The sequence below is a fragment of the Festucalex cinctus genome, chromosome 16, assembly GCF_051991245.1.
Source record: "Festucalex cinctus isolate MCC-2025b chromosome 16, RoL_Fcin_1.0, whole genome shotgun sequence".
Classification (NCBI taxonomy): Eukaryota; Metazoa; Chordata; class Actinopteri; order Syngnathiformes; family Syngnathidae; genus Festucalex; species Festucalex cinctus.
This window is the reverse complement of record NC_135426.1, coordinates 19,672,474-19,681,936: the sequence shown is the minus strand read 5'-3', so window position 1 is coordinate 19,681,936 and position 9,463 is coordinate 19,672,474. Positions and strand designations below refer to the sequence as shown.

Sequence of the window (9,463 nt, the reverse complement as noted above, 5' to 3'; positions counted from 1 at the left end):
GTCTTGGTGAAAAGTTATGGTGGTGGTTTTATGCAGTGTTTCCCAACCAATATTGAGCCAAGGCTAAATATTGTTCACAATAAAATGTCTTATAGGAATGGTAAGAGGTGTTTATCATACCTCTTAATTGTCCTGCCAATCACTATACATCATTGGCATAGATGAACTAAAGATACGTTATTTGTAGTAAATAATTTTCAGACCAATCAAGTGGCGTTGTACCATTTCCTACGGCACACTAAAGTGTTGTGGCATTTGGTTGGGAATCACTAGTTTGATATTGCATAGTTTGTCTTCTGATAACGCAATTTGCACATGTCTATGTCCTTTATTTTCTAAAAAGAAGACCAACTTGGTGCTGCATTTTCTTAAAGTGAAGACAAACTATATGGACTTTATTCTGACAAGCTTTTGAATTTGCACTTAAGCAAAAAGAAGACCAACTATTGGTGTTCGGCACTGTTCTTAACAGAACAAATAGCGTTTTGTAAGTGGCATAGCAAAAGACTACTGCTATAAATCTTTTTTTCATTTATTTATTTAGCAAAAGTCACACTTTGTTCTAGCGAAGTACTGTCACACAGTGCAAACATCACGATACACGTAGTGCACCAAATCAATACACAGTGATCACATCATAATCATTCCTAGAAGCATATAATCTTTATCATCCACCAATTATGCTGCTGTAGATGAGATAATTCAAAAGTTTGACCCAAAATTTTGAAGGTGTATCCCCGCTTATTACTTTGACCTCTGCTATCGAAATCCCACTCTGATTGGCTAAGGCTGATTGTCTCAAAGTTTTTATTGCTTTTTATTTTTTATGTCACAGCAGCTGGTCAATAAAGTTTGTTTCAAATGTATGCTACAACAGCAGCTCACTGGCTTAACATTAGCACCAAAGAAGGGGAAGACGCCTTTGGCATTCTCGGACCCGCAACCCTGAGATTGGCGTTGCTGTGACAACGCTGTAGTGCGTGTGCGTTAGTTAGTGCTCATTGGGCATATGTCGGATAGTGTGGAAGATCCAGTCCATCTTGGTGCTCCAGCCTCCATGATGGGCGTCATTCATCTGTTTGCTGAAGTACTCCAGCGCCTCCTGCTGGCTTTTCTCTGTCCCCAAAACATAAGCCGTAGATATCGTTTTAACTTTAATTCAAAATACTTCATATCCATCTTAAGGCCAATGTAACCGAACGACTTGCCATGATGTGATGACGCTATTTGGTAGGGATAGACCGATTATCGGCTGGGCCGATTATCGGCACCGATATTCAGCATTTTGACAAATATCGGCATCGGCCATTTCGAAGAATCATATGACCAATAATAGATCCAGAAAAAAAAAAAAAAAACGGAAAAAAGACTAAAAAGACTATTAACTAAGTAAAATAAATAAATAAATAAACCCCCAATATTTTACTAACCCTAAAACTTGCTCAATAAACATATGCTTTAAAATAAAAAAAAAATTCAGAGCTGGAGTTTGTATTTTTTTCCAGATTTTGATGCTAATATTTGCTCTTTTTTTTTTTTTTATAGTGGAAATGAATATCGGCTCCAAATATCGGTTATCGGTGTTCTTGACTACTAATAATCGGCATCGTATCGGTCCCAAAAAACCCATATCGGTCTATCTCTACTATTTGGGCATTTATTCAATAGCCTACTCGTGTGCCAAATTATCTTAATACTGAGGAGAAAGAGTGTGCTATTGAACTAGTACATTGTCCTCAAGCTGAAAATCAAGCGTATTGAATACATGTTCAAACGGTTTGCCATTGTTTTCACTGTTTTTCGTATGTGTGCGCACGTGTGTTTACCCAGTGCCAGTGTTTTTCTCAGGTAGGCGATATCGTCGAAGCTCTGCAGTTCAGGCATCCCGCATCCGAGCAGCAGCGAGAACAAGTTGATAAAAAGACTGGCGTGCTGGCGAATGGCCAGGTAGGCCTTGTAGCACATTTCCTGAAATCTGGCGGCGAGGCGCGGGTGAGAAACGTGCTTGGATACGGATCGACAGGCAGGCGGGAAAAAGACTTGAGACCACCTGTCAAACTCCTTTGTCTTTATCGACTCTTGGACTCCTTTGCTGATGACGATCAGGAAGTCCTGCGTGAGGACGAAGGGGACGCGCTCTCGCTTGTAGCCGAACTTCTTTTTCTTGTGGTCCAGGAAGTGACCGAAGTCGATGTGGAAGAGCTGTGGGAAAGCTGGCGGTCAGAGATGGGCTGGACGTAGGGGAGCAGGAGGGCTCACCTGTCCGTTCTCCTTCACCATGATGTTGGAATTATGCCGGTCGCCGATTCCCAGAATGAACGTGGCCACGCAGTAGCCGGCACACGACCTGGTGAACAAGTCGATGGCACGGTCATACCTGAAAAGAGCGAGGCTACACTAAACAAGTTGGATTCCTGTGCAGTGTTGCCTAAATTGCGCTTCACCTAATGTGGCCAAGTAATCTCACAGATTTGTCATGTGGAACCGACAAACGGACACACAGACAGACATATACTGACGCCTCTCCACGATTCTTGTCTTTAATCCAGTGGTGCAAAGTGTTGGAGTTGAACTGTAGCGCCCCCTTCAGGCCTCCTTTGCACTGAATCTGCATGATGGTAAAACTGCTCTTCACGACCTCGATGAGACCAACACAGTCGCCGATGGACAGGCATCCATAGGGGAGCATGCTGAGACCAAAATACACAAAAGTGTGAATCGGGTGTCAAGGGTGTCTGTCATTTTCACTAATGTCTAACCGCAGATCCAGGCCTTGGTTCTGCCAGATATTTTCCATAATCTTGATGATCTGTAGCGTCAGCATGTCCTGCCGTAGATCTGGAAAAACACGGTGGTTACACGAAAGCCATGTCACCCACAATCCTGTGGAAAACGTCCTACCATCGCCATTCTTGAAGATGATCTCATTATTGGTGAAGAGCAGCTCCGACATGATGTCAGGGTTCTCCCAGTTCAACCACAGGGGACGCTTCGCTGATGACATTATCCTGCACTCCTCCAGCCTGGCCACACAAGGTCAAGTTTCATAGACTCCCAAGTAGGAAATCAAAGTCAAGTAGAGTATCACCTGAGGTGTCCTAGCTGGTGCACAGGGTTCAACGGAGAGACAAATCCTTGCAGAGCTTCCATGTAATCTGGACGGGACATGTGCTCAACCAGGAACTTCATCTGAGTCTAACAACCAATCACAGCACGGGGTTACGTGATGAGTCAGACTCGGGCGCAAGGCTTGCTTCCGTTCCTTACTTTCTGCGTCTCGTCCTTCTTTTCCTGTTTCAGCGTATCTGTGAGGTTCACCAGTTTATCCATTGCCTCCACCTGCATGCACATAAGTAAACAACTCGTGGATCAGCCAATCAAGGACAACAACAGAAGGGCCTCCTCACCTGTCGATTCAGGTGTTTGAGGTACATGCCACAGGCTCTGCAGAAAGCCTCCAGCAGCAGGCCAAATCGACGCGACACTGTCTTGTTGTGCATCTCTGACCTGCCGACAACAAAATGTCAATATTGGTTTCGTGCGTTGGCCTCACGAGTCATCCCCTCCTTGCTCACTTGAGATGCCAGAAGAAGAAGTGTCCAATCCTCTGATTGGTCAGGGCTTTCTTGATAAGGAAACGGGCCAGCGGGTTGTCCAGGTACATCTCATACTTCAACACCTGAAAGTACATGACAAAGATACTTCTACGTGTGTTCCGTTGATGGTGGCGTACCTTTCCCCGACGGCGAATGGCGAACCTGTACGAGCTGCAGTAGGTACTGGGACAGCTTGTCATCCGTCAGACTCTGGACCAGGCAGCGCAGTGCAAACTCTCTCACCATCGGGTCGGGAAAGTTGCAGTCCAGCAACTCCAGAGCTGACTCGGACTCCATCAGAGGCCACTCCTTCAAAAGGCAGTACATCTGGTAGTAGGGGGTGGGGAGACAGGGAAGCAAGGGGCCACTCAATTCAGTTTTCCCAGGTTTTTGTACATTAAATAGTGTTTTGCAACAGCTGGTGGAGGTGTGAAGGCAAATGTGTGCATTTCAACAAGAGGAAGGAACTCTCCTTCCCTTTGAGAATTTCTTTGACTGTCTGCCTGGCTGGACTTGACTTGGTACTTATCGGGCTTGAACTACTGATGTGACTGAGCAAGATTCTATGAAGCTTCTGACTCCCACCTCTGGAAGTCTGTTGTACATCTCCTACCTGAGATACTTCATCTCTGGAATTCCATTTGACAGAAAGAAGCAACTTGGGAAGAGACTCTGGGATATTGACACAGTAATGTCTGCAAAAGAGAGACGCACACACACACAAAAAAATTAGAGACGAGACGCTTGGTTGAACGAGCGGGAAGTTCAGACCTCACCTGTGTCTCCACAGGAAGTCCTTCTCTTGTTCCGAAAGTTCGTACAGAGGATCTTTAGAGCAAAGGCATCGAAGCTGCTCAGCATCTGCTTCTGAAACACTGCTGTCGCACGCCAGGCGACTGTTCTACATAGTGAGACAGGCTCTAACCGTCTGTCTGCGAGACCTGTTGTGTATATGCATGTGTGTGTTACCAGGCCATGCGTGTAGTTGAACCCGAGCTCCCTGCTGATGGTCCAGTTGGCGTGTTCTTCAATTTGCTGCTCGTCTGGAAAAACAACCGGCTGGTTGAACCAGGAAAACTCGAGTTCGACACAAGGAGATTCCTAGAGATCAGGAACAACCAATTAGGGGAGTTCATCCGGGACCCAAGAGCAGGCACAAAAACCCCAGGTGGCGTACCTTGTTAGGATTGGACCCAGCCACCCCGATAGGGTTCAGCAAGTCCTCGAGGCCGTGAGGGACGGGCCATAAACTGAGCGCCACTTTCCCCGAAACCAGAATGTCCTTATAGTCGAAAAGGTTGACGTTTCCCCAGGCTAGTGGACAGTGTTCCTGAGAAACAACATTCATACAGAGAGACATCCATTTGGTGGCTTAGCTTCCTCTCCTCTCGAACTTCCTGTTTCCCTTCCTCTCTCTTTTCCTACCTCCTTAGCTCCTTTCCTTCCCTTCACCGAGCAGATAGACAGGCAGAGTCGGGCTGAGCGGGGCAGGTCGGCCAGGTAGATGTCATAGGTCAGCCATTCGTTCCATCTATGTGTTATTCAGGGTGGTAATAGTACTCAGTGTACTTAAGAAGTAAAGATACATGTTTGAACTCCTATACTTACCTCGGGTTGGAGCACGGGACTCTTTGTGTGTTGACATTGTCGCACAGTGGCTCTCCTCCATGATAAATCCCCGTTCTCACGTAAATCTACACACATGAAACAGTTGGACTAAGATCACATGAGACATAGATCGGCAGACGAACCTTGTCGATGTCTCGGATGTTGACGTTGACATAGGTGGCGCAGAGCAATCGGACCCTCAGCCGGGTGTTGAAGGCCCACAGCGAGCGCGGCGGAGAGCCGTCAGACCCTCCAGGACAAGGAGATGGCTGAGGCGTCCGGCGACTGGAACACAAACCAAAGTCCTCTACCTGGCTCCTGATTGGTTCTCCGTCTGAGCTGCAGCCTTACCTGTAGGAAGGCGTGACAAAGCTGGAGGCGGGAAGCTGACAGTAAAGACTGTCCTTGGAGACCAGCATTAGGTGAGGAAGACGACCGACGATGATGCAGGAGCGGATGTACTGTGGGCAGACACAAGTCACAGGCAGGTTAAGACGATCTGAAATAAATGCTCAAACTGTGAAAGCTGTTACCTTGTACTGACTGAGTGGATACTTTTCCAACAGATACTCATCACAGCCACACACCTGAGGAGATAATGTGCGCGTGAGACAGATGGCCATGGTGAGCGTCGACTTCCGCGCATACCTTCAGGATGTACTGGCCCTGGTACTCCTGTACGCAAAGGCGAAGCTGCTGAGGGGAAAGGTGCATTGATCTGCTCTTCTTCCTGATGGACTCTGCTATCAGCTGTTCCGGAAGACTGTCATGGCTCACCTGCACACGCCGAGGAAAATATATCTTTTAGGTGAGTTATTGAAGTAAAAAAAAAAACAGAATTCAAGTTAATCTACCGTGGCACCACCATATTGGGAGAAATCTGCGGTTCATAGTGATTTCTTCTTTTTAATACATTCTTTTTATGTTAAAATACTGTTCAGTATTAAAAAGTCAGTATGAGTTAAAAAGAACAGTTAAGCAGTTTGTAAGCATTTAATTGGGCTCTGATAGGCTGCTTTCATGTCACACATGCTTTGTTGATATCGCGTATATTTTGGTTTTATGCCCGTTTAAAAAGTTTGCTTTGATAGGTTTAATAATGTTTTTGATTTTTCAAATATGGCCTCTCTTTTATATTGGATTTTTCTGTCTCCGTGGTTAGTTACCTTTAACGTATATTTCTGTTTGGAGTTTGTTGGTGACACAATCACCCAGATTGTTACAATCAGTCTGCCTGTAAAGAGATACAAGGAAGCAAGTCAGTTCTTGACATTTCTTTTACGGGAGGGTCTGGGACAGGCGTGGACAAAGTTTCTTCATGTCCTTCAAAGTCCTTACAAGTCCATGTTTAAAATGTCTTAATGTACCAAGAAGTCCGTAAAACTCCTTCCAAGTGTCACCATGTCCCTAAAATTCATGTCCCTTCAAGTCTCTTCATGTCACGTGCCTGTAAGTGAAGGCAGGGCTCATTCAAGGTGCAAGTGATGGACGTCTTATACCTTTGTCCAGCTTGCTGTAGATGTGCTGTGGGAGTTGGTGGCTGGACTCTACATTTGGGGGGTAAACATAGAGTGCTTGGCTGTGGGCGCCGCCCCCCTCCCGCTCCTCCATGGCCTCCCTGCATACACCCAGTATGGCTCGACGAAAGTCCTGAACCTCCGGGTCCTTCATCATCTCGAACTCGCAGACAGGCATCCCAATGGCGAATCCTGTAACACAGCAAGATCGCCAGTGTTAGATTAACATGAGAGTGTCAAATCTGTAAACATCTGCACTCGTAAACACTGAGTAGTGTTGAAAGTACTCTATACTAGTGTTAGTGTTAAACAGTATGACATGGCCGTGTAATTCTAGTCAGGCAGTCGACACTTCGTCCCCCACACATCGCCCCCCCGCACCTTACCGATTTCTCGGTTCAGGATCTTCTCCTCGCGATTTCCCAGAGGCTCAATCACTTTCAGGATGGGGTGGAACAGGCGGAGGTCACACAGTCGCCTCGTCTCATCGTAAAATTCTTCCCTCTCTGCTTCCTGGGTCACACCCACAAAGATGTAGCTGGACTCCTCCTGTAGTCGGCCAGACAGCAGAGTGTCTTACAAGTCACCTCTAGTCTTCTCATTCCCCTACAAATCTCAACAAGTCTTTTCCATGTCCCTAAAAGTCCCTTCATGTCCCTACAAGTTTCCTCATGTCCCTTCAAGTCTCTTAATGTCCCAAAAAGTTTCCACAAGTGAGACGCAAGTTTCTTCATGTCCGTTACTCCTGACTCGATCTCTTCTTGTCCCTACAAGTTTCTTTGTGCCTGTTCAAGTCTTTTTGTCCCCCCACAAGTCTTTTCATGTCCACACCAGTAATGTCCCTACAATAAAGTTACTAAGGATAGCTGTACCTGCAGAAGGTGGTAGAGTGGATACTTCCTGGCCTCTGTGAAGAGCTGCTGCTTGATGCTGATGAGAGGAGTTTCTCGAAGACACTCCAGACTCACCATCATCCCTGTGCACAGCACAACACGGATGTTGGAACCAGCTTCGGATTAGAACCCGAAAACGGCGGAGAAAACCCATACCGTTGGGAAGGCAGCAGTCCACCAGGATGCGCGGGGGCATCAGGTGGAGGCCCCATAGTTCCCCTGACGACGGTCGGGGCGCCATGGCAACTGCCTCACCTCCGGAGTGCCTGGTGACAGACAGACAAAGACAATTAAATGTAATAATGTCTTTGGCATTTGTTCATCTTACTTTCTGATTCAAGTCTCTTCATGTCACTTTAAGTCCTGTTAAGTCCATAAAAATCCAACAAGTTTCTTCATGTCCCTCCAAGTCATGTGTATACAAATCTCATCATGTCCCTAAAAATCCCTACAAGTCGTTTCATGTCCCTAAAATTACTTTGTCTCTTCAGTTCCCTCCAAGACATGTCTACAAATCTCAACATGTCCCCAAAAAGTCCCTACAAGACTCATCATGTTCCTAAAAATCCTTTCAAGTCTCTTCAAGTCCCTCTCTTTCATTGTCCCTACAAGTCTATTCATGTAACTAAAAATCCTTACAAGTCTCTTTATATCCCTCCAACTAAATTTCAAATAAATCCCCACAAGTGCCGTTATGTCCTTAAAAATCCTGAAAAGTCTTTTGATATCCGTACATAGTCTCATCGTTCCATGGCAACCACATTATCTGTGGCCTTTGCTCCTTGTAATCTTTAAGTTTCGTCATGTCCCTAAAAATTCCTTTAGGTCTCTTCGTTTTACAACAGGTATCTATAAATCTCGATGTCCTTCCAAACCACATCCTTTCATGTCTGTGAAAGTCCCTACAAGTCTCTGAGTTCCCCTGACTACGTTCAGGGTGCCATGGCAACCGCCTCACCTACTGCACACGGACAGACAGACAGACAGACAGGTGGATGTGATAAAGCCTGCTGGGCTTTTATTAATCTTTGAGGAACCTTTTGGATGCACTTGACTGTCTTATATGCTTATATGAAATCTCCATTTGTGTCGTCACATCTTTGTGGGTTTTCTATGGGGCCGTCAAACAAAGGCCAAAAAGTAGGACACGTGCGCGCACACGCACATGCACACGTTTCCTGTTGCTCTGCGCGGAAGAGGATTTGTCACTAAAATGATTTATATCTGAAAGGAAGACCTTGACTTAGCTTCATCAAAATGAACCAACAACCTCCCCTTCTTCTCTCCTCCTCGTGACTTCAGACTATTATATGGTTGCCATGACAACAGTAAAGGTAGCATCAGGCGGTGATTACCCACCCCTTTGTTCAGTGTGTGTGTGTGTGTGTGTGTCACCTGAGCTAGTTCCCAGTCCGGCGGCGTGTCTTCACTCAGAGCATCCTTGGATCCACCCGGCGTGTCTTTGTGCCCGGTTTGAGTGTCAGGCTCCTAATTGTGCGTCATCAACGGCGAGCAGGCATTCCACCCCACCCTCCAGCGTGGGGCGAGCGTCCACATCCAGCCCAGGCGTCCGTCAGTCTGTCCGTGTGTGTTTGCCGCGGAGGGCGGCGTGCGGAGGAAGCCGCTTCTCGCCGGCAGTGGCAGAACAATGTGCTGGAGGAAGGGGGTGGGGGGGTTCCAGGGGGGGCTTATCTTGCCCGCTTCCTCTCTTAAAGGGCCAGCATCCTCCGCCAAAGATGCTTAATGGGGAAACAAAGTGCTCTCACTCTGTTATCAAAACAGGAGGCTGAGTTGTCCCGGGATTATTGCAATCGATTAGCTTCGGACTCGAGCTTTTGACCCTTTTGAA

General features: G+C 46.5%; 1 protein-coding gene across 1 annotated transcript; it reads right to left on the bottom strand.

Moving 5' to 3' along the window:
- Nucleotides 1-530: 530 nt before the first annotated feature.
- LOC144003840 (phosphatidylinositol 4,5-bisphosphate 3-kinase catalytic subunit alpha isoform) lies at nt 531-9,259 on the bottom strand. Its single transcript, XM_077500464.1, has 28 exons — nt 9,010-9,259; nt 7,771-7,880; nt 7,594-7,697; nt 7,108-7,270; nt 6,704-6,913; nt 6,371-6,438; nt 5,853-5,981; nt 5,738-5,791; nt 5,556-5,665; nt 5,348-5,489; nt 5,205-5,290; nt 5,022-5,127; nt 4,774-4,926; nt 4,566-4,697; nt 4,373-4,497; nt 4,210-4,291; nt 3,759-3,923; nt 3,576-3,679; nt 3,408-3,507; nt 3,268-3,339; nt 3,089-3,195; nt 2,902-3,023; nt 2,760-2,838; nt 2,520-2,690; nt 2,260-2,377; nt 2,051-2,202; nt 1,827-1,975; nt 531-1,116 (listed from the first exon to the last, which is right to left on the bottom strand). Exons 2-28 carry the CDS (start codon nt 7,853-7,855, stop codon nt 992-994), a joined length of 3,213 nt encoding a protein of 1,070 aa, XP_077356590.1. The 5' UTR covers nt 7,856-7,880; nt 9,010-9,259; the 3' UTR covers nt 531-991.
- Nucleotides 9,260-9,463: the final 204 nt, after the last annotated feature.